Raw genomic sequence first — 24,998 nt, forward strand, 5'->3', positions numbered from 1 at the left:
CAATGAGAATCACTTGGTAAGTTAACATTAAAGTTGGGAACTGTAACTTTTTCCTCCACTATGGATTTTGTAGTATAAAATAATTTTCATGTTTCTGTTTCAGCATAGATCCACCAAATTGTGGATGAAATAAATGCTGAAATGCATCAGTGGTAGCAGCAGCAGTAGCAGCATTGTAAGTAGTATATACATTTTTCATATTTCACATGATATTCTAGTGTTATTTATTGGCCAGTCAGAGAACCTTTGCTGTTGTACACGATTTCGAAAATCAAGGTCAATAACTGTAACAATTTCCTTAATAATTTTGTAATATTGAATAAATGTCATCTTATTTTTTCAGTATATAGCCAACATATATTTGATGAGCTAGTTGATGAAAGCCAGTAACAGCAGCAGCAGCATCACTGTAAGTAGTATAAATATTTTTCTTCTTTGTAGCATCATGTACACGTGATAAGCTGCTGTCTGACAAAATTTGCATCCTATATGTAATATGGTGCATATTCTTTGTTGTTGTTATGGACGAATTTCCTTGTAGAAAAAGATTATAGCGAGGGGTATGTGTTGGGGATAAGCAAGAGCCATCACAGATCTCCTGTAAGTGTACGTATATTCTAAAAAAAAGGGATTTTTTCTTGTACTCCTTGTATATGTTTTCATTACTAGAAAATGAATATGTGGTTTTAGGTTATACAGTGAGATGGACAAATGGCTCTTCCCCAATTCAGATGAGGACGAAATCCTATAGTTGGTGGAGGAGATAGAGGAAGACCTTCATCAGTGTGAAAAGGTTCTGGATGACCAGAGGCAGATGCCAAGGAGCCAGAGCAAAATATGAACTCTGTTGTGCAGAACACTACATCAACCAGCAGATGACCTTGAAGTACTTTCCCTCTTCTGACATTTATTGTGATCACTGACGCTACCTATAACGTGATCGTACTACAGCATGACACTCATGATAAGATTTGGAGAGAAATCCATTTATCTGCAACATGCCACCATTATGAACTTGTTCGGCATGCGTATGGTACTATCCCTCGTACTGGAAAGATTGAACCATGGGTTGCCGTATGTTGCCGGCCGAAGTGGCCGTGCGGTTAAAGGCGCTGTAGTCTGGAACCGCAAGACCGCTTCGGTCGCAGGTTCGAATCCTGCCTTGGGCATGGATGTTTGTGATGTCCTTAGGTTTAACTAGTTCTAAGTTCTAGGGGACTAATGACCTCAGCAGTTGAGTCCCATAGTGCTCAGAGCCATTTGAACCATTTGCCGTATGTTCAGACACTGTATAAAAGCATCATGAACTATCACTGCACATATAGTGTACATGCTGACGATTTAGAACAGTGTATCAATATGGTGTGAAAAGAGGAAGCTAAAGTAATACTCAGCAGTGTGAGAGAAATGCATGTGGAATTATGTGCATACAAGAAACAACATATATATATATATATATATATATATATATATATATATATATATTGTTTTTCTTATTTACCTACCTCACCATTATATAATGTAAGGTGTAGCCTGTAGCCATTGTAGCTCAGTCAGTAACATGATTGTGCTGTAGTGGCTACATATATTATTAGTACAAGTGTTTCTTTTTCTATAAAAGCCCATTGCACACCAAGACCGGATGTAGCTGGTACCATGGCCACGTGGATGCAAATCAGGACTTTATTGTGACTGGTCCTGTGATGCTGCAGAAGAAGACCTGAAGAAGAAGAAGAATCGAGTATTCCTACCCAATAACCTAAGAGCGATAGTTATAGGTCCATCTAACTGTGGCAAGATAAGTGATCTCATATCACTACAAACACATCTGAATGGAGTCTGCTTTGAGCATGTATGTATATTTTCAAAAATGCTGTTTCATCTCAAGTACCAGCTACTGCACGGTGCAACATACATGAAATTCAGACAAAGCAGTCAAATTCCCCCACCAGAAAAAATAAAGCCAAACACAATGTTCGTATTTTACGATATTTCTGTGGAAAACTAAGATCAAATTCTACAATATTTCTGTTTTGGTCATCATATGAGTATTGACACATTTTATTTGAGTCACACATGTACCAGAATACAAAAACAGTTGGTGAGGGATAATGCAAATCTCATTATAGCTCTCAGACAAGACAGTTTGAACTGAATACACATTTACCAGGCGCAAGTAGGAACCAACATATCATTCAATGATTTTGTAAAGATGTTTGCAGATTGCTAGAATCACACACAGTATGGATTTATTGTTACTGATGGTTCAAGAAAACTGAATGCCAGTATATAAATAGCTATAAAGGAAAGCACGAGTATGTTAGTGTAGATCATACCATGGACAAAATTGTACATATGCCAGGCACTCAGCAGAGAGGATAGGTGTGCTTAGACAGAATGCATTTGTACACAGATGGAAAATTTCAATCTCTCGAACGTTAAGTTATAAAGGTAGATATACAGGGTGTAAATTTTAAGCTGACAAACCAGAATAACTCGAAAAATAAGCTTCATACGAAAAACTGTGTAGACTCCAAAGTTGATTATGCAAACCACACTAAAAAATGCACTGATACCAGCTTTGTGCTACTATTTCCATCCTAGAATATAGCTGGAGTATGTGGGAACCGTACCGAATAAGACTGTTAGCAGACATTAAAAGTATACAAAATAGGGTATCACTAATGGCCACATATTTGATTATGAGAAAACACCATGAAAATGCAGAAGAAACTGAGATGGAAGATGGTGGCAGTTGGATGAAAACTATCTCACAAAAGGTTATTCACAAAGTTTCAGGAACCAGTATTGAGGAACGTAGGAATATGCTATGGCTCCCAAGGTATCAATCTCGCAGTGACTGCAAATATAAGATTAATTTCCTTGCAGCTTGAAAGTGGTATTTAAGAAGCAATTTTTCACACACTCAGTATGTTAATATATGATACAAACGGAAGTACCCTCTGCTAAGCACTTCATAGCATGTTGCCGAGTATGGCTGCAGATACAGATGTGAAAGTAAATGTATGCTGCACGAGAAACCGCACAACGAGAAGCAGTCAAACACGGCGTGCTAGAGTGAGCCTGATGCAGCCAGTCACAGCTCAAGTTTCAGGACGTTAGGCGAGTGTCGGGACGCGAAGCATTAAGCATCTTGATTACTGGGCGAGCAGCGATGGTGCAGGTTATATGGGCCAGTAAGACTCAGCGCACTTGTTTCTCCATCTACTACACCATCGTCTGCAAATCACTATTGTGCGCTTCACAGTTAAGTGCCTGTCACAGCGTTCTTCGAACAACCATATGACTGTTTCTCTACCGTTCCACACCCTAACATCGTGCGGGAAGAATGAATACTTAAATATTTCTGTGCGAGCTCTGATTTCTCTTTTTTGTTACGACCATTTCTCCCTTTGAAGGTTGGCGACACTAAAATATTTTCACATTCAGAGGAGAAAGTTAGTGATTGATATTTCGTGAAAAGATCTCGCCGAAACGAAAAACGCCTTCGTCTTAACGATTGCCGCCTAACTCACTTATCATGTCCGTGACACTAACTACTATTTTGCGATGGTACAACAATAGCTGCCTTTTTCGATATCGTCTGTCAATCCTGTCTTGGCAAGGATGGCACACTGCACGCCAGTACTCTAGCAGAGGACGACCAAGGGTAGTAAAGGCAGTCTTTTCAGTAAACCTCTTGCATCTTCTAAGTGTTCAGCCAATAAAACAGTCTTTGGTTTGCCTTCCCCACAATATTATCTTTTAGATCGTCCAAACTTAAGACGTCTTAATCGTAATTCCTAGGTATGTAGCTCAACTTATAGCCTGTAAATTTGAGTGATTTATCGTGTAACCGAAATTTAACAGATATCTTTTCCTACGCATGTAGATGACCTCACACGTTTCCGTATTCAGAGACAACTGCTACTTTTAGAACAATAGAGAAAGCGTGTCTAAGTTGTTTTGTAATTGGTTTTGATGTTCTGATGACTTTACTAGGCGATAAATGAGAGCATTATTTACAAACAATCTAAGAGGTTTGCTCAGATTATCTCCTAAATACTTTACATAGATTACCAACAGTAGTGGGCCTACAATACTTCCTTGGGAAAGAATGGATATCACATCTGTTTTCCTCGATAATTTTTTGTCGATTACTATGTACTGTAATCTGCCTGATCTAAAATAACGAAGCCAGTCGCACAACTGAAGCGACATTCCATAGGCACGCAATTTTATTAGAAGACTCTTGTGAGGAACGGTGCCAAAAGCCTTCTGGAAATGCAGAAATATGGTATCAGTTTGAGATACCCTGCCGATAGCATACCGGTGACCAGAGATGTGGCAGCATAAACGTACCCTTAGGGTACCTTAGGATTTTGTTATATAGATACGGATAATGTAGGCGTTGTTCAGAATGAGCAGTGCATCCTATATGGATCGGACGTAACGATTGACGGTCTTGAGCACCAATAGTATAGTTTGTTCAAGAGTGGAAATTGAAACACTCATCGTGATGACAAGCATGGTCGTCTGGCGGTACACGAGCTGCTACAAATAATTAATGAATAAATTAGTGACAACTGTTGTTACACCATATTTCTGCTGACAAGAGTTTCCACAGCTTTCAAACAGCGTTCTGCAGCAGATCGTTGCCAAACAACATATATTGTCTAACCGCTGAGGATCCAAGAGTCCTTTCTGAGAATCAAAATGCTTGGGGGGGGTTTCTTTTTTTTTTTTTTTTGCGATGAGATGCGATACGGCGATGCCGACTGACAGCTGTCGATACACTTCCAGCATACTTCCACTTAGCTTTCGCTAAGCTAAGGGAGTTTTTGTTGTAAATTTTACGTAAAGTGTGTAGACAGCCAATTCGGAACCATTAAGAGAAGTGTGATGTGACATCCACAGGAAGTGTTGTGGTCTGCGCAGTTTCAGTGCTGTGCTTCTGCACCTGGAAAATACACAATGTCACCGCAGTTCAAAGAGGACTTTTTAAACACCCGTCTTGCAGGCTGTATTGGCTCCAAGTAAACATGTTCTTCATAGACAAGAAAACGATCGCTTGGCATCGTGGGCTGGCTATGAGTTAAAAAATATCCATAAACACCCACGTAATGTGGAACTTATCACAAGACGTGAGGAGAGACGGACCCGCCAGTAGAAGGAGGCGAAGACTACTGCGATGTCAGTATAAAACCGCAACAGCAGCACGGGTTGGTCAGGAAAGCTCAGTGATTCCTAAGGTGAACAAATCGATCACGGAAATTTCAGCTGTTCTAAAGCTGCCTAAAGTTGACTGTTGGTGATGCGACTGTGAAATGGAAACACGAAGGAACAAACATAACTAAAACAGGACCGGGCAAACATCGTGTATCGTCGAGCATTGCTGGGGGATGGTTGTAATCAGTGAAAAGGATCACCTGTAGCATAGTCCGCAGCTCGTGGACTAACTCAGTCGGGAATAGAACCTGGGACCCCGTGATCCAGAGGCATCTGGATCACGGGGTCCCAGTTTCTATTCCCGAGCCGGCCGCGGTGGTCTAGCGGTTCTGGCGCTGCAGTCCGGAACCGCGGGACTGCTACGGTCGCAGGTTCGAATCCTGCCTCGGGCATGGGTGTGTGTGATGTCCTTAGGTTAGTTAGGTTTCAGTAGTTCTAAGTTCTAGGGGACTTATGACCTAAGATGTTGAGTCCCATAGTGCTCAGAGCCATTTGAACCATTCTATTCCCGACTGGGTTAGGGGTTTTCTCCACCTGGGGACTGGGTGATTGTGTAGTCCTGATCATTTCATCATCAACATCACCATCATCATTCGTGACAATGGCTAGATTGGACTGTGTAAAAATTGGAACTTCGTACAGGCACTGATGACTGCACAGTTGAGGCCCCACAAACCAAACATCATCATCACGAGTTGCATAGTGCTACCAGCAGTCCAGCAAGCATGACGACTGTGTGCGAGGAATTGAAATAGAGGTCTAAAGTGATCGAGCAGCTCCTCACACGGCAGACGTATATGTAGTAAGTGCCAAACGACTTGAGGTGGTTTACAGCGTGCCGCCACTGGACAACTGACGACTGGAAACCAGTGACCTTGGATGATGAATCACGCCCCATCCTGTGGCAATCCGATAGAACGATTTGGGTTTGTCGATTGCCTGGATAACATTACCTGTCATCATGTATAGAGGTAACAGTAAAGAATGGAGGATGTGGAGTTCCGTTTTGGGGTTTTCTTCGTGGTCATGGCGTGGTCCCCTTATTGCATTCACGAAAACCCTCAATACAGAAGGATATAAACACATTTTGCTGCATTGTGTACTGCGTACAGTAGGCGACATGTTTGGAGATGATGACTGTATCAGTATGACAATCCCCTCTCTCATAAAGCAGTACCCGTGAGGCAATTGTTTGTGGACAATAAAAATCCTGAAATGGACTGGCCTGCCCAGATTCGAATTGAATCCAACGAAATATCTTTAGGATGAATTAAAATGTCGAATTCGCTCCAGATCTCAGTGTCAGACATCACTACCTTCTCTGGTTGCGGATCTTGAGGAAGAATGGATTGTCATTCCTCCAAGTACATTCAAAAACCTCCTTGAAAAAGTCATCTACCAGAGTTCAAGCTGCTATAAAGGTGAAGGGTGCACACATCCCTTATTAATGTATACTAATAGCTGGACGGATACTTTTGATCAGATAGTGTATTCTTATATAGAGGGTATTTGTCAAGGAGTTAAGTGATGCAACAGCAACTTTAGTCTGGATGGAGAGGTACATAAACATAATACAAAGGCGTAAAGTTAGGAGTTTTTATGCAAATTGAAACTACCTCTTTAATTTTTTTTACTAAACACTGGCCTACAGAATTTTCCCTGACAAAGACAACTCAGACTTGATCTATTCCTTTATTACCCCTATTATATACAAGTCCAACGCAATCTCAATGCTATACATTGACAACATGATTTCCAATAATTAACACAAAAGAATGGCCCTGAATTGCAAAAACCCTAACAATAATACAGATCCTAAACATATGAAATTAAAGAAATATGAAACTACCTCCAACTCTGTTAATTGCCTAAATTCATTTTAATCACGAATCCCAACAGTGCAAACCACATTTCTCTTCATAAGCCACTTACCTCACAGAAAATCTTAATAACACGAACTACAGCAATTACAGAAAGTAGCAACTACAGCCAGTTAAATAAAAAGATTCTAAATATTATAGACTCTAATTACTAGGAGGCACATAGCTAACGAAAGAAAAATTTTGTTGAAGAGCAAAGAATGTCTTTAGAAAATTTTACCCTATTCGTTTCAAAAATTATATAGTTGTCAATAATTCCATGGCACAAACATTATCAAACAAACATCCATCATCATATATTTCCTTGAGTATTTCATTATAAACAAATCATTTCATCTCACTTTACAATGCATGTCCCACCAACACAGAGTCTCCACTAACAATATCATGCCCATACACTTCCCTATTCACTCGCCACCTGCTAGTCCATCCAGCCACAGAATCTCTTGCCGGGGGCGCATAGCGCTGTCAGCGATATTAACTCAATCTACAGATCTCCAACAAACAAAATATTCTGCAATTATTCCCGTATTTTATTTATACGCAGATGGATATCAGTTTTCATGTATCCCACGAGCTCACTTTCACATAGCCAACATAATAAAATAACACTGGTGAATTATTTGTAATTTAATCTAGTACATTCACAGACCTATCCACATTTCCATCACGCATGTCGTTAATTGATGTATTCCAGTATACGTTCAATGATTATTTATTTTTTAAATTAATTGTTGGTAGTACTTTGTACTCCATTTACTACTTCAAAGAAATTTAATTTAGAAACCACAATCATGTGAACGTTTAAGGAACTCCTCAACTATACTCTTCTCATAATCTGATTCTCCCAAGTCTTCCGTGAACTGTAATGGACTTACTTATAAGATCTTGTTCATCCATAGAACTGTAGCTGTTGCCCCCACTGCGGCACGTTTTTACACAGAAACCAGCTTCATGCAGGTACTTCGTCAGCTCACCCACTGGATCTTTTGCACGTATGTAGGGGGGCTCGAACTGACGATAATCCTACAACAGACCAGACGTACCCTTCTTATAGCTGAACTGACACACGGAGTTACGCTTTATTTCAAGTTGGGATTGTCAGACACATTGTTAGCTGTGGGCGATTTCGTTTGAAACCAATTAAAGTTTGATGGAGTTCCATGGCTCGACATTTCATTAAACATAAGTATTAAAAATCACCACGACTTCTCCACTAAGAGGTAAATAAATTACGGCTTACCGTCATATAGGCACTCCAACGAGAGCACGTGGCCAGGTTTTCAAACATCTTATATAACGGACTGCCGATCACAATGATCACAAGTGCTTCACCTCCAGGAGATAGAAGTTTGCTGACGTTCTGAAGAGCGATTCTGGAATGAAGTGCTTCACATCAGAATGACCCTATTTTTTAATAACAAACTGAAGATGAATATATTTAACAGAATGGTTAATAAATGGAGCAACCAATGCTTAATTGAATCAATCCATAACCGTTTAGGTTACATAATTCAGTATTTGTAGATGTGGGAGACTTTTCTACACTAGGAGAAATACGTAACTAAGTTCCTCAAAGCTCTACCCAAGATACATTTAGTGATCTGACTAACAATTGAAAAAATTGTGTGACATAACTCTTTACTAACTTTTAAAAATAGTTATTAACTGTTCTTACTTACATCGTCTCCCTGACATTAAAATAAAAGATAATTGTTTCTTCCCCTCAGTAAGTACAATGTTAATTGTATTTCGGTACTAAAGTGCGTTTCATTTATGACGGCGGCCGAGTTTAGGTTCGTTCTGCGCATCTGACGTCACAAAACACAGTCAGCCAATGAACAGAGAACGACGTTGCCAGAGCTCGACCGCAGTGCAGAGCACGGACGAGTGTCTTCAGTTTTAGAAACGTTCAGTCATAAATAAAGTAATTAAACAAAAGCAATGTCTTGCTAGCAGACTTTCTTTTATAGATAGTTTGGAAAAAGCATTCTTTATACCAATTGCTTCATATTCTATTAATTAATTAAACCAAACAAGCAATAAGTCTCCTAATTCAGACGATAGCAAGGAAAGGTGTTTGTATCATTCTCACTAACCGCTTTTTCGCAATAAAGAAGGGCGGTAATTGTTTATTTCCTATTGTACTTCGACGAAACGTGAGTAATTCATAATCATACCAACAGTGTTTGTCGGTATTTTGCGTGATATATTAAAGTCCTCTGGGACGAAACTTGAACGACGAGCTGTGTTAGTGTAACGGTTAAAGTGCCTGCCTGCTGAATAAAAGGTTCTGAGTTCAATACTTGATCGGTGCTTAATATTTTCTTTATTTTAAAAACAATATCAAAGTATCTTACTTCATGAATTTTATTCCTTTGAATGTAATTTTTGGAAATTTCTGGTGGCAACTAAAATCGACCATACGGAAAGTATACGCAAGGACTTTTACCTCTGCAAACTCTTCAAAATTTCGTGCAATGGTTTACTACATCTACTGCTGCACAATAACTGTGTTGAACAACGAAACAAAATTAAGTCATTTATGGGGGGAAGGTATCAGTCAAGAAGATGTGTAAAAATCAAATTTTTGGGCCAAATAGTTTTTGTGAAATCGAATGATAAAGTGTGTCAAAGCAGTCGGAACACCATGTGTCTGCACAGGCGAGCAGCGCAATCATGACAAAATTGCGCACATCGCGCAGCGAAAGGGTTAATGCTGCCGTGGTGGCTTTACTTCATAAACTGCGCGCTCCCCCATAAACGTAAGTTTACGAACTACACTATGGCGCTGCTTCTCTTGGCGCGTACAACTGGCAACACAGCAATCTCTCGCGTCTGGGCGGGCGTGCGCGAACCGCCAAGATAAAAGAATTGAACTATAGCTGAAAAACCTTATGTGTGTTCTTAAGCAAGAAAGACATTTCCAGGCAATGCAAAATCCAGTAAACCACAGCTACAGCCCGCCTGGGCAGCCACACGGTCTAATGTGCTGCTTCCCGAGATGGAAGGCATGCCGGTCCCCAGCACGAATCCGTCCAGCAGATTTGTGCCGAGGTCCGGTCTGCCGGCCAGCTTGTGGCTGGTTTTTAGGCGGTTTTCCATCTGCCTCGGTGGATGCAGGCTGGTTCCCCTTATTCCGCCTCAGTTACACTATGTCGGCGACTGTTGCGCAAACACTGTCTCCACGTATGCATGCCGGCCGCAGTGGTCTCGCGGTTCTAGGCGCTCAGTCTGGAACCGCGCGACTGCTACGGTCGCAGGTTCGAATCCTGCCTCGGGCATGGATGTGTGTGATGTCCTTATGTTAGTTAGGTTTAAGTAGTTCTAAGTTCTAGGGGACTGATGACCACAGATGTTAAGTCCCATAGTGCTCAGAGCCATTTGAACCATTTTTTTCCACGTATGCATACACCATAATTACTCTACCATGCAAACCCAAACATTGGTGTTACACTCTTCTGGTATGACAGGTTCCTGTGGGGAGGATTGGGGGTTTACAGGGGGCCGAACCACACAATAACCCTGGGTTCGGTGTGGGGCGGCGGTGGGGTGGGTGGACTGCTGTGGCCTGTTGTGGGGTTAATGGACCACTGCGGGCTACGGCAGGACGAAGCCTCTCTGTCATTTGTAGGACCCCAGTTCAATGCATAATACACAATACACAAATCACAAATACAATATTTAGCCCATAGTCGTCGAAAACAGTATCTCCTAAGATAATAAGAACCAAATTATGTAAATTACGATAACGAGCTATCTTTACCAATGATCTGCCTAGACATAATTAGTAATGTGATGTGCTTCCAAGCAGATGACCTCACAGTTCATTGAAGAGGCTGTTCAAATAATTCTTTGGTGCCACTAATAAGGGACGTACCCAGCTCGAACGGGCAAAACCGTATACAAATTCTTTTCATATACAGTGACATTAAAATTTCCTCACAGATTAAGACTAAGTGCCGGAACTAGACTGGAAGTCAGAATCTTTGCCTTTTGTGTGCAAGTGCACTACTGACTGAGTTACCCAAGCATGACTCACGATGCCTCTCACAGCTTTACTTCACAGATGCTCTCCTGCTGGACTAGCTCTCCTGGGAAAAGGATATTGCGGAGACATAGCTTAGCCACAGCCTGGAGGAGATTCCAGAATGAAATATTTGCCTTGCAGCTGAGTGTGCGCTGATATGAAACTGCCTCGCAGATTAAAACTGTGTTCCGCAACGAGACTCGAATTCTTAACATTTGCCTTTCGCGGGTGAGCGTTTTATCGAATTTATCTATTGATAAACGAGAAAAGAACAAAATAAAAAATAAATATAAACAATAGCTGGGTTCCGAACACGGGTCGCAAAACTGACAGGCCACAACGCTAGCCGCCATGTCACTTCATTTTAATTTCTTATTAAAGGAAAGAACGGATACAGTCAGCTTCAGGCTCGATGGAGACAAGGTAGGCTGGGGTCGATTCCCGGGGCCTGGTCATGATGCCTCCCCTTGGTCCCCGCCCCCCCCCCCTCCACCTCCCCCCTCCCTGTCACTGTGCTGGTCCCTCATATGGTACTGGCCTCTTTATTTATTTTTTCGAATAAAACTTGATAGACATAATTCCACAATTCCGGTACTCAAAAGAAAACAATTTCTTTCTCTAGAAAGGTCGCACTGAGAGAACGTCCCAGAACAAGGAAAAAGAAAGACCTATCCAAACTTATCCAATGCCGGCCGGAGTCGCCGTGCGGTTCTAGGCGCTACAGTCTGGAACCGAGCGACCGCTACGGTCGCAGGTTCGAATCCTGCCTCGGGCATGGATGTGTGTGCTGTCCTTATGTTAGTTAGGTTTAATTAGCTCTAAGTTCTAGGCGACTGATGACCTCAGAAGTTAAGTCGCATAGTGCTCAGAGCCATTTGAACCAAACTTATCCAATACCTTGACGACGATAGTTAGGTGCTAAAAATATAAGAATAAAGCACGCTAACGTGGAAACCCATTTCCAATGCGAGTTTACTATGTGCTGGCGAAAAACACGGGGCAGGGATCGTTGTCAAGAAGACTAACATCAAACAATACTAATTTCAAGTTTCTCAATGGTGTGGCCATTTCAGTAGGGGAGAGGGATGATTGTACTCCCCAATGGCAGACAAAGATCTGGTACTATGCTGTGTAACCGATAAAATGTAGGCTCCCAGAAGACTTATTACAATATAAAATTCACGTATGTGGCGCAGTTTAGAGTTGATCTGGCCAACATCTACACGGGGAGTCAGACTGTGATGTAAATATTATAACTCAATATTTACGTTGGTAAAAGCACAATGTTCGAACAAAAAGCTATATCTAGTGGCAAAAGGATAATAGTACACCACAAAAAAGAAGGAAAAACATGCTGAACAGTGTGGAAAAGTTCGGAATAGAAAACTGTGCTTATGTTTCGGAAATAAAGTGGTAGTGCGACCTCCAGACCAGAGGAGAGGAAGCGCAGGTCACAGCAAACTATCCCACTGAAGATGCCTTAGAGCAACAAAAAGGGCGAAACGTGTCTGGGAAAAATAAAGTATGTTGCAGCAAGAAAAGGCGGTTTTATTTACAAAACAAGTAGAAATGTGTCATACATCTAATATTTTCTGTAATTATTTCACTCTGTATTTACTAGACTAAAATTTGCCTTACAACACAAACAGATACACGTTTGACAAATTGCCTGTTGGCTTCTGTCTCGGGTTCTTCGGCCGACATTCGTCTACATCTACATCTACATACATACTCCGCAATCCACCATACGGTGCGTGGCGGAGGGTACCTCGTACCACAACTAGCATCTTCTCTCCCTGTCCACTCCCGAACAGAACGAGGGAAAAATGACTGCCTATATGCCTCTGTACGAGCCCTAATCTCTCTTATCTTATCTTTATGGTCTTTCCGCGAAATGTAAGTTGGCGGCTGTAAAATTGTACTGCACTCAGCCTCAGATGCTGGTTCTCTAAATTTCCTCAGTAGCGATTCACGAAAAGAACGCCTCCTTTCCTCTAGAGACTCCCACCAAAGTTCCTGAAGCATTTCCGTAACACTCGCGTGATGATCAAACCTACCAGTAACAAATCTAGCAGCCCGCCTCTGAATTGCTTCTATGTCATCCCTCAATCCGACCTGATAGGGATCCCAAACGCTCGAGCAGTACTCAAGAGTAGGTCGTATTAGTGTTTTATAAGCGGTCTCCTTTACAGATGAACCACATCTTCCCAAAATTCTACCAATGAACCGAAGACGACTATCCGCCTTTCCCACAACTGCCATTACATGCTTGTCCCACTTCATATCGCTCTACAATGTTACACCCAAATATTTAATCGACGTGACTGTGTCAAGCGCTACACTGGTAATGGAGTATTCAAACATTACGGGATTCTTTTTCCAATTCATCTGCATTAATTTACATTTATCTATATTTATATTTAGCTGCCATTCTTTAAACCAATCACAAATCCTGTCCAAGACATCTTGTATCCTCCTACAGTCACTCAACGACGACACCTTTCCGTACCCCACAGCTTCATCAGCAAACAGCCGCACATTGCTATCCATTCTATCCAAAAGATCATTTATGTAGATAGAAAACAACAGCGGACCTACCACACTTCCCTGGGGCGCTCCAGATGATGCCCTCACCTCCAATGAACACTCACCATCGAGGACAATGTACTGAGTTCTATTACTTAAGAAGTCTTCGAGCCACTCACATATTTGGGAACCAATCCCATATGCTCGTACCTTAGTTAGGAGTCTGCAGTGGGGCACCGAGTCAAACGATTTCCGGAAGTCAAGGAATATGGCATCCGTCTGATACCCTTCATCCATGGTTCGCAAGATATTATGTGAAAAAAGGGCGAGTTGCGTTTCGCAGGAGCGATGCTTTCTAAAGCCGCGCTGATGCATGGACAGCAACTTCTCTGTCTCAAGGAAATTCATTATATTCGAACTGAGAATACGTTCGAGAATCCTGCAACAAACCGATGTTAAGGATATTGGTCTGTAATTTTGAGGATCCGTCCTTCTACCCTTCTTGTATAAGGGCGTCACCTGCGCTTTTTTCCAGTCGCTCGGGACTTTACGTTGGGCAAGAGATTCGCGATAAATGCAAGCTAAGTAAGGAGCCAATGCGGTAGAGTACTCCTTGTAAAACCGAATTGGAATCCCATCAGGACCTGGCGATTTATTTATTTTCAACCCATTCAGCTGCTTCACAACCCCAGGGATGTCTCTCACTACGTCCTCCATACGGGAATCTGCACGAGACTCAAACGGGGGTATGTTTGTACGATCCTCCTGCGTGAGAGATTTCTCAAATGCTGGTGGGGTGAAACTCTGACAATGCCAGCCACTCGTGGCGGTGAAACGTCATAAACATTATCAGACGAACGTCGGCCGAAGAACCTGAGACAGAAGCCAACAGGAAGTTTGTCAACAAGTGGCCACGAAAGCCTGGACGATTTTGTAGATACACTTTTCTAAGAGCAGCTGTAAATACAGAAAGATCAGTGCTCATTCAGTTGAGCTAGTATCTACTCTTTTTTTCACAATGAATTCAGCATTTCAATAACACATTATTGTAAAAATTTTAAACAAAATAAAATTTATCAACTATATGTAGTATCTATTTTTAAACAGAAATATGTAAATTCTATAAATTATTTGTTGAAGGCAACACAGACAGCTAGAGGTTTCTAGATGCATCTGTAACCTCTTTATAGCTCTTTACCTGAGGCAGATCAGCCAATATTTTCTCTTGAAAATCCACTCTGACCTGATGGGGCACGAGTAACAATACAGTTAATGTCAAGAGAGTAACACACATTTAAAATCACTCAAATGCGAAACATAGAGGCACAGTGTAGTTTTTATTTGTGAGTTTATTAATCCGATCTCGGATATTTCATAGTATGCACCAATGTTCTGATACTGTCACCAGTAATGCCATCTGTTAGTGGCATAAGAAAAGGTTTGCGTAAATACTTTGATATCTGTAGATAATATTATCTGCGCAATCAGTTATTTCAAAAGTTGAATTATACTAAGAAGTAGATTATGTATTAACAAGAAATAAAATATTTAAAACATTTACTGTGCTTGTACAAGTGTTGCATTAGTTATGCATAGTCTTTCTTTAACAATAGCAAACTTAGAGAGTGGAAATTTGTAGCAGTTGGATCGTTGTGGCAATGGCATTCTGTGTGCTAATGAGAGCATTCTGTGATGTTTGATGAAATACGTATGGAGGAATATTTATAACATGGCTATATAAGTGATATATTTATTTCTAACATACAGCTTCTCACTAACTGTTTGCGTTCACATTCTAAAACTAAAAGACTCAAATACAGTGTAAACTGTTTTTGCAACCCATCATTACAAATTAATTTGGCACTCAAGTATTAAGTTTCGTTATGAGTGTACGGTTTCAGTCACTGCAGTAAGTTATTCAGATTAGAACTGCACTTAATTAACTGAGCAGTAGTTATTTTGATTAGCCCATGAACAGGATTTTAATACATGAAACATAATGGTGTGAAGGATTATTGTACTTATTACATTGTTAGATTATCACATGATCAAGTGAGGCAATGTAATATCAACCTTCCTTTTGTCTTAGTTGTTTTGCCTCATTCTGGTTACTGTCAGTACATGCGATACACACTCACTTGTTCAGGACCCAGTATATAGGGGATCCAGTTTCATTCTTCTTCCAGAAGATATTGCCGCTATAGAGAAATGTATCAGTCTCCAGAATCCATATGAGGGTGATGAATATTGCTACACATGATTGCTTCTTGGTTGCGATAGAAATTATCCAAAACATGCGTAATGTACAGACATATACAAAATATGTAATGTCTGTGGCATTATAGTATCTACGGCATGTCATTCCCTGTAAAACTCAGGGCCATACCAAAGTTCGAGAGGCAGGTTTCTAATTATTCAATTCACATTTACCACTTGGACATAGACAAAAGCAAACAAGTTGATGATGAAGAGAACACTGGGCAGAAAGAACTATAGCATAAAGTAGTTGAAGCCCTATACTTTTCTAAACGAGCACATCAGCTTCCCAAACATGTAGACTTCTAACTATTATCCAAAGCCGAGAAGCATCAGTATGTCTCGATCAATAACATGTCCTGTATACTTTATGCCCAGCTGTCTAAACATAAGCGTAAATGCCAATTTGGTCACAGATGCCTCAGCTCGTTTAGTAAGACCAAGTATCTAGGAAGGCATCTAATTGATTGCACGAGCCAAGAATTGGTATGCGTGGAAATGCCTACCGAGGATACAAAGTTCTAAAGTTTAAGAATGAGCACAACAAGAAGAGCTGTCCCTTCATCGCATATGCTGAATTTGAATCCTTAGTATAGCTCCTCTGACGTGTCCTGAAAATGATCCCATTTACACACATACTATCTTGACAGGGCAGCACATATTGTATGCAGCAGTTTATCAAGTTATTTGCTTGTATAACTCTACTATCAATCAATTTGAATTATACATCATGGATAATACAGAGAGATGGTTGCTTCTGAGCTCAAAAAAATTTCACTCAGTGTTGTGGGGATTTATTGCAATAACATTCCCATGACCAAACATCAGGGGAGAATTATGTCTTATATGGGCAAGTAATTGACTGTTGTATTGGTGAACTGTCGTTGGATTGAAAAGGAGAAACTCCATGTAGAGACCACTGTCATCAAATGGGTAGGTTCCTTGATGTAGCTCACAACACATGTGACTTGAAATACCAACTACCATGACACACAATTTGAGTGAGTATGATGCTCAGTTTCTTATTGAGCAGTTGGGTAATTTTTGCATGAAGATTGATAAGGTCAGTGTCATACCCAACAACGTAGAAAACTATGAGGTTGTGCTGAAAAGTAATGCTTCTGTATGTTTTTATAGAAATTCTTAAAGCTTTTTACTTAAAAAGAACTTAATTAACATTCTAGAACTTTATTTCTCATGCCTACACATTTATTTCTCAATGTAGGCAACCTGGCAATTAATATTCCTCTTAATGAGATATTAATTTGTTGATTCTGTCTCTAAAGAATGTTTGACTTTGTTGATAGATCCACAACCTCACCTCTACTTGCACCACTTTATCACTATCAAATGAAATCTTAGAAGATGCTCTTTAAGTTCTGGAAATAGATGACAATTGGCTGAGTCAATTCAGGACTTTATGGAGGATGATCGATGACAATGAACTCAAGGCGTCAGATAGTTGCAGATGCCACAGCATAGTCACGCTGAAGGAAAGGGTCCTCCATGTCTGGATGAGTTCTTTGAGTTCATGCTTTAAGTTTTTTGAGGGTCTCGAAGTCCCTTGAAGAGCTTATGGTAATGCCTTTAACCATGAGTTTCAAATGTACCATATTGTGAACATCCCAGAACATTGTGAGTATGACTTGGCCTTATGATGGCATGGTCTTGAAGTTTCTTGGTGTTAGTGATCCTCTGTGGAGGAACTCCATTGATGTTCTCTTGTTTTGGTGTTCAACTTGTTGTATTCAGCTTTCTTCACTTGTCACAATGTTGTTAGAGAACCCATTACTCTCACACTCAAAACGCAAAAGAAACTGTTGACAAATGTCCAGTCTCCCCTGTTTCATGTCAGAAATGAGCATTCGATGCACCCACCGTGCACACAGTATACTGTTTCTTACGCACCAACATAGCTAGGTTAGATGCCACCATGTTACATGCTATAATTCAGAGTTATAAAACTTGCGCCAGCGAAGCGTGAAAGTCGACTGAGTAACATGCATGAAATGTAACAACCGAAATTGAAAAGAGAATGAAACATTCTGTCCAGCACGCCCTCCTAATTTCATTTATCAAGTAAATCAAGCCGAGAACAGAGCAACACTACTCGGATTCATCACACTTCATGCAGCTGCTTCTTCAAAACTTTTAATACAATGCATCAGGAGGACAAGCATATCACCAGAGCTACACATCCAGAAGATGCAAAGTTTCGTCTTGTGACTAAGAACGGATCTATCCCTACAAATAATTGGATTTGAAGAAGAGACTCAACGAAACAACGTTACCTCACATAACTACGTTCACCAGGAAATTCACAAGCATTACCTTAACGGATGCTGAGTATGACCACCTGGGCTGGAGTTCAACATTCCTGATTTAGGAGAATATGCTAAATTATAAGTGGACACTGACATACGCCTACTTGCAAACATTTTTCAGAAATTTCAGAATGTGTGCATGGACACATACACTCTGGATCCTGCCCTCTATTACACTGTGCAAGGACTTTCGTGGCGTGCAATGGTAAAAAAGACACTGTTGGCATCAGACTTTTAATCGACATATACAAGCTGCTTTCTTTCCAAACACAGCAGTGTGTACACTGGTATGCCTGGGCAAATAACCTGCATATGAGCAAGGAGAAGTACAGGCTATCTAAAAATATGAGTTACATTCTTTACTTCGCTGTAAGCAAACTCAAAAGGCACGCTATGCTGCAGTCTCTGCCATATGGAAGCTACCAACAGCTGCCCAACAAGGAAGTCGTCAGAATGGGGAAGAAGATCCAACGTGTGGCTGAGGCTTTGGCATATTTTAACCATCTGCACATTGCACAATGCTAGGGAATAAGCACAGATACATTCTGCACTACAGAAATCTCTAGTAATGACTCTGTTAGAATCATCATCAGTATCTACTTCAAGCTTCCCTGTCTGAAGGAATGTGTTGAAGCAAATAGTGAAAAGAGGGCTCTGTCGACGTGATTTTGGAAATGGTCTTTATAAATTAATGAATAATTCTGATTTCGGCAAAACCATGGAAAATGTTGTAAACCACCACAAAATTCATTTAGTTTGCCATAGGGAGGGGCGCTATGATGCAAGAGATTACATCACCAAGCCATAATCTTCAATGAAGGACATTCAGTGTGAAGATGGATAAGGTTTCAGTGATGAAACGTGTCTATATCAGAATGTGTATTTGGACCCCTCCAAGCTCCACATTATCTATTCCACTATCAGTTTTTGAAACCAAACATCAGTGATCCCAAGTTCCTTTATATGAATATAGATAGTTTCATCTAATTGGTGCAAGGCTGCGATCCATATAAAGTAATTAGGTACAACCCCCACACATTTATCACAGCTGCACCTGCGGCTGATATTCCTTATGGTACAAAACCTCAGAACAAGAAGATTACCAACCTAATGAAAGACGTCGGAAATGGAATGCACACTCCAGAGTTCGCGAGACTCGGACCTAAAATGTACACATACTATACAAGTGCAGGTCTCACCCTAAGGCATACTAAGGATGTGCATCATGTGACCTCAAAGGCTCTCATGATCAAGGATTATAAGAAATGTCTGCTTGCAGTGTTGGTGGTGTTCTGCATATGATTCACAAAGTAGTCTTTAAATTGCGACGTCGTGTGGCACTGCAGCTGAAAGTCATACTGTCACCCCATGATAACAAACGATTCATCTGTGCAGACTGAGTGTATAGTTGTGCATTCCTTTGTACATAGTGATATATATATGTGTGTGTGTGTGTGTGTGAGTCAGTGTGTATGCGTGATTGATTTTACATTATGTGTGCATGTACTCATAAATTTTAAATATAGTGTGTACTACACATACTATGTGTGCATGTATACATGCATGCGTATGTGGCTTTTCTTTATTTGCAGCTGCTAGTTCACCAGTTACCCATGCATTGTAAATATTATATACAGAATGTAACTGTATACAGAGAAGAAAGTTCTGTGCTCTAATAATACAATGGAAAATGTAGTATATGTAGATTCTTTATTAGTTTTAGCATAAATATAGTGTATCTCCATACCTGATAGTACTATTTTTACAAATATGAACGTAGCTATCGATGAAGTATAAAAAATTATTGTAACAAAAGAGGTGCTATTTCAGTGTTGTATCTCTCTATATAAGGTATAGAGAAAAGAGTATAAGTATAGAAAATGTAAGTAGTATAAGAGTATTAGTATAGAAAATATAACTAGTGTAAGAGTACAAGTGTAAGAGTATAAGTATAAAAAGTAGAATATAAGAGTATAAGTAAAGAAAAATTATAAGTATAGAGAAAAGAAATTGCTGAAAATTATTGCTCTGTATATCTTACACATAAAAATGGATGTTGGTATATCTGTTTGAAATTAACGAACTTAGACACCATCTGGCCAATCAACATGAAGGTTGGTACATACATGTATTTTTAATGGTTTTAATTGTATCTATTTTACTGTAACTAGCTGGTTGATGGCGCTGGAGCATATCGACTTCCGTACTGTTCAACTGACCAGAAGAATCAGAACGACACCTCAGTCCTCTGTAATAACACATGGTGATTGTGGCTATGGTTAGTAACTGATGATTGAGTTTGAAATGGAATGCCATTTTCATTTTGTTTCCTGCACCCTGACATGAATAACTATGACGTTTCATTCTTCTGTTTACAGTCATCAACTGAAGATCTTTAAAAGAAAGTTTTTCGAAACATCGCCAAAAACTTCAGGAATCACAATTGGCGATGTGAGCCTGCTATTTGAAGTCCAAAGAATGATAACGCAAGCGAATCAAAAATAATATCCAGTTGAAAATTCCTGGTATGGTTACGAAACACGAATCCATCAACACTGTTACATAAGAGTATCAAGCTGTTAACTACCCAGTAGAATTTCTTAATTCATTGGAGCCTTCTGAAATGCCAGCACACACATTGATGTGGAAAGTTGTCTCAGCAACACTGATTCTTTGGAACCTCAACAAGCCACAGTTGTGGAATGGGACCAGACTCTCGGTACGACAATGATTAACGGCAGATGTAAGGGAGAAGATGCGCTGAATCCGCACATTCTAGTGATTCCCTTTGATTTGACCTTCACATTCAAACGCCATTTGACTACAGTTTTGTTGTGGGTCTCACTTTCACGATGACAATCAACAAAATTCAAGCGCAGTGACTGCGTGATGGCAGATTACATTTACAAAATCCATGTTTTCCTCATGGCGAACTGGGCAACGAATTATAGATTCCAAATAAATATACACAGACAGGGCAATGTCTGCCAGGTTTCACTAGTATTCGTATATAAGGCATCTTTTAAAGTAGAAACAAAAGACTGATGAATATTATTGGTCATAAGATTTTTTATTGTTAAGAAAGAATTGTTGTTGTGTTATATCATTGTTATTATTTTCAAAAGAAGCTGATCAATGAAATAGATTAGATTCATACAATTTCTTAAAAAGAAAGAATTGTTATATAACAAACGGCAAGCTTTTAAAACCGTAACATCAGTCATCTAATTACAGTGTGAAGATGCACATGTCTTTTTCTGCTAGAATGGGCGCATTTACACATTGGGCAGATACACCTGCATTTTACAAACAATTTATCAAAATTAATTGTGGTCCTTTCACGACAGAGCTAGGACAGAGCTCGAAAGCAGTGCCTCCCTTCCCAGCAGTTGGCTGAGATTGTGATGACATTGCTCAAAGCAGTACACCTGCCCCCCTCAACCACCCCCGCCCCTCATCGGTTGACTGAGAGCATCACAATGTCGGTGAACCGGGGACGGAAAAGCAGGCCAGCGCCCTTAAATATAACAAGTAGTGTTGTCTGAGTGGCAGAAAAATGTGCTGACATTAGAACAATCCTTGGAATGCCGACACCGAAAAGTGCTGGTATCAGTGGCTTTTGGGCACGAACTCTCAGAAGCATGTGTTCATTTGAAATGCAAAGTGGTGTCCCTTGCACTGTGAACAGCAGCATCATGATGATGATGAATAAAAGACTCAATTTCAAACTGCTGTCACAGTCTGGAATGCGTGCTGTAGCCTAATATACGTTCTTAGAGATATGTCTTCTATCGACCAAATGTAGTGCTCCTAACCCAAACTGCACAACAATTAATAGCCGTCAATTTTCACTATCGCTGCAGCACACTCACATACTCTTATATACCCTTCCCCAGCTATTTGCCACGTACACAACCCATGTGAGAGATACTGTGAGGTGACAGGGACAGCGATATTCACATATACAGATGGCGATAGTATCGCAGACACACGGTATAAAAGGGCAATACATTAGCGGAGCTGTCATTTGTAGTCAGGTGATCCATGTGCAAATGTTTCCGACGTGATTATATTCGCACGATGCAAATTACCGGACTTGGAGCTAGACGCATGGTACATCCCATTTCGGAAATCGTTGGGGAATGCAATATTCCGAGATGCACTATTTCAAGAATTTTCCTAGGATACCAAATATGAGGCATTACCTCTCACTACGGACAACGCAGTGACAGACAGGCCTTCACTTAACGACTGAGAGCAGCGGTGTTTGCAGAGAGCTATAATTGCTAACAGATAAGCAACACTGCATGAAATAACAGCAGAAATTAATGCGGGACGTACGACCAGCGTATTGGAACAGTGCGGCGAAATCTGGCGTTAAAGGTGTCCGACATCAGATTAGGTGGTATCCCATTACTTTTCTCACCTCAGTTTACATCATACCCTATCACTCTTCTATCAATTAAATGTTTTTCCACTGATCCTCAGATCAAGGATGGTGTTTTCTGTGACACTCTACACCATTTAGAGCATATTCACCTGCAGTTAGTGATTTCTGGACATCTGCCACAAAAATGAATTCCTGTCGCCTATCGTTGGATTTTTGGATTACCTTAGATTATTTTGTTGCAAAATGCATGTTGAGGAAATCCTAAATTTTGTTAACTGATATTTTTAATATTAATCTTGCTTTGCGATTTATTGCAATTTTGGTATCATATAAAAACAAACAAACTTGCTATTTGGTAATGTTACTAATGAAAGTTCATTCACAAACATAAAGCATTTGGCCTATGATGAAACATTGCAGGACGCTGCATGCAATTATTTCCCAGTTAGATGATGCCTTACTGCTTAATACAGGTCTTTTTCCTATTGAAACTTTTGTTTCCTATTAGACAGATACAATTTAACCCATTTTGCAGCAATTTTTGTTACAGCATTATATCGTAATTTTATTAAAAGGATATTGTGGTTTACACAGTGAAATACCTATGACAGGTCACAAAATGTAAAACTATATTGTAATTTACTGTCTAATGAATTAAGTACATTCTCGATGCATTAGTAAATAGCCTTCTCTATAACTAAGCCCTTTAGGTTTCTTTTGTCTGCACCTATGGTGTAACATGGACCACTGCAAAAGTTGACCTGGACATCTGATGATTCTGTCAAAAAATACGTCTATAACTTTGATAAAAATTTCTCCCATTAGCCTGATAGATACAGCAGACATTATCGCCTTGTGAGGAAAAATAAAAAAGAAAGGGCAAGGTCGCAGTCTGCAAGAGGTTTAATTAGCTTAGATTTTAAAGTATTTTATACAACAAAGCAGTACAACACTCAGAAGAATTTTAATCAACCTGATAGAGGTTGTTCACAGATGGTGCTTATCTATATAAGATTAATGTAATTCCCCAAGATATTTTTATAATATCCCATACAATCTAATTTTATACAGAACCTGTAAGCAAAATATAATTTTGACCTGTAAGCAAAATACAGGGTGAGTCAAAAAGGACTTTACAAATTTGGAATAAAATAGAAATTTATTGCGATAACTTATAGAATAGGTATAGCAGTCATTTTGTAGCAGACAATGTCAGTTTTGGTTTATATGGTGCATAAATACCTCATTCCGCCACCAGGAGCGCCAGTGTAGTGCACACTTAAAATGGCTACTTTCAGTGGTGCAGAGTGTGTTCGCCATGTGTTTTGGTTTCATGAAATCCATGAAGATGAGTGAAATGGGACGGTTTACTATCAGGACGACGGTACACTACCTCATTTCATCACGGAAGTTCGATGTTTCCTCGATAATCGCTTTCCAAGTCGGTGGATTGACCGTAAAGGGACAATCGCATGGTCACCTCGCTCCCCAGACTTGACACAACTGGATTTCTTTCTCTGGCGTTTCATTAAAGACTGTGTGTATGTTCCTCCGCTATCAAACAATTTATCCGACCTGAAAAAACGAATCTACACTGCCGTTGCATAAGCTACGTGCGATTTGCTGCAACGAGTGTGGTAGGAAATTGATTAGGTACCGGTGTGAAGTTTGCCATATCACAAATTGTAGTCACATCGAACCAAAATGACACTTAACAGCCGGCCGGTGTGGCCGTGCGGTTCTGGCGCTTCAGTCTGGAACCGCGTGACCGCTACGGTCGCAGGTTCGAATCCTGCCTCGGGTATGGATGTGTGTGATGTCCTTAGGTTAGTTAGGTTTAAGTAGTTCTAAGTTCTAGGGGACTGATGACCACAGATGTTAAGTCCCATAGTGCTCACAAGGGAACCTCCCCATCGCACCCCCCTCAGATTTAGTTACAAGTTGCACAGTGGATAGGCCTTGAAAAACTGAACACAGATCAATCGCGAAAACAGGAAGAAGTTGTGTGGAACTATGAAAAAAATAAGCAAAATATGCAAACTGAGTAGTCCATGCGCAAGATAGGCAACATCAAGGGCAGACTGAACTCAGGAGCGCCGTGGTCCCGTGGTTACCGTGAGCAGCTGCGGAATGAGAGGTCCTTGGTTCAAGTCTTTCTTCGAGCGAAAAGTTTAATTTTTATTTTCAGTCAATTATCAAAGTTAAGGCACTCACACATGATCGCTCTCCAAAATTCCAGGACATGTTCAGATTTGCTCGGACATATGCAGGATTTGACGGTCTACACATGGAAAAATTTGAAAACGTTAGAAACATATGTTTTGACAGAGCACAGGGAAAAGTGTGCGACTGTGGAAATGTTG

At 40.3% G+C, this 24,998-nt stretch overlaps 1 protein-coding gene across 1 annotated transcript in view; it reads right to left on the reverse strand.

The window, feature by feature from the left end:
• LOC126260443 (juvenile hormone acid O-methyltransferase-like) overlaps positions 1 to 24,998 on the reverse strand; it is a 70,033-nt gene that overhangs the window by 26,708 nt on the left and 18,327 nt on the right. Inside the window, exons 3-4 of the mRNA XM_049957772.1 lie at positions 8,353 to 8,485; positions 7,988 to 8,135 (exon numbers count right to left, since the gene is read on the reverse strand). Coding sequence (XP_049813729.1) covers positions 7,988 to 8,135; positions 8,353 to 8,485 — 281 coding nt within the window. The remainder of the gene's footprint in view (positions 1 to 7,987; positions 8,136 to 8,352; positions 8,486 to 24,998) is intronic.

This window comes from Schistocerca nitens, chromosome 5 (genome assembly GCF_023898315.1).
Source record: "Schistocerca nitens isolate TAMUIC-IGC-003100 chromosome 5, iqSchNite1.1, whole genome shotgun sequence".
Lineage (NCBI taxonomy): Eukaryota > Metazoa > Arthropoda > Insecta > Orthoptera > Acrididae > Schistocerca > Schistocerca nitens.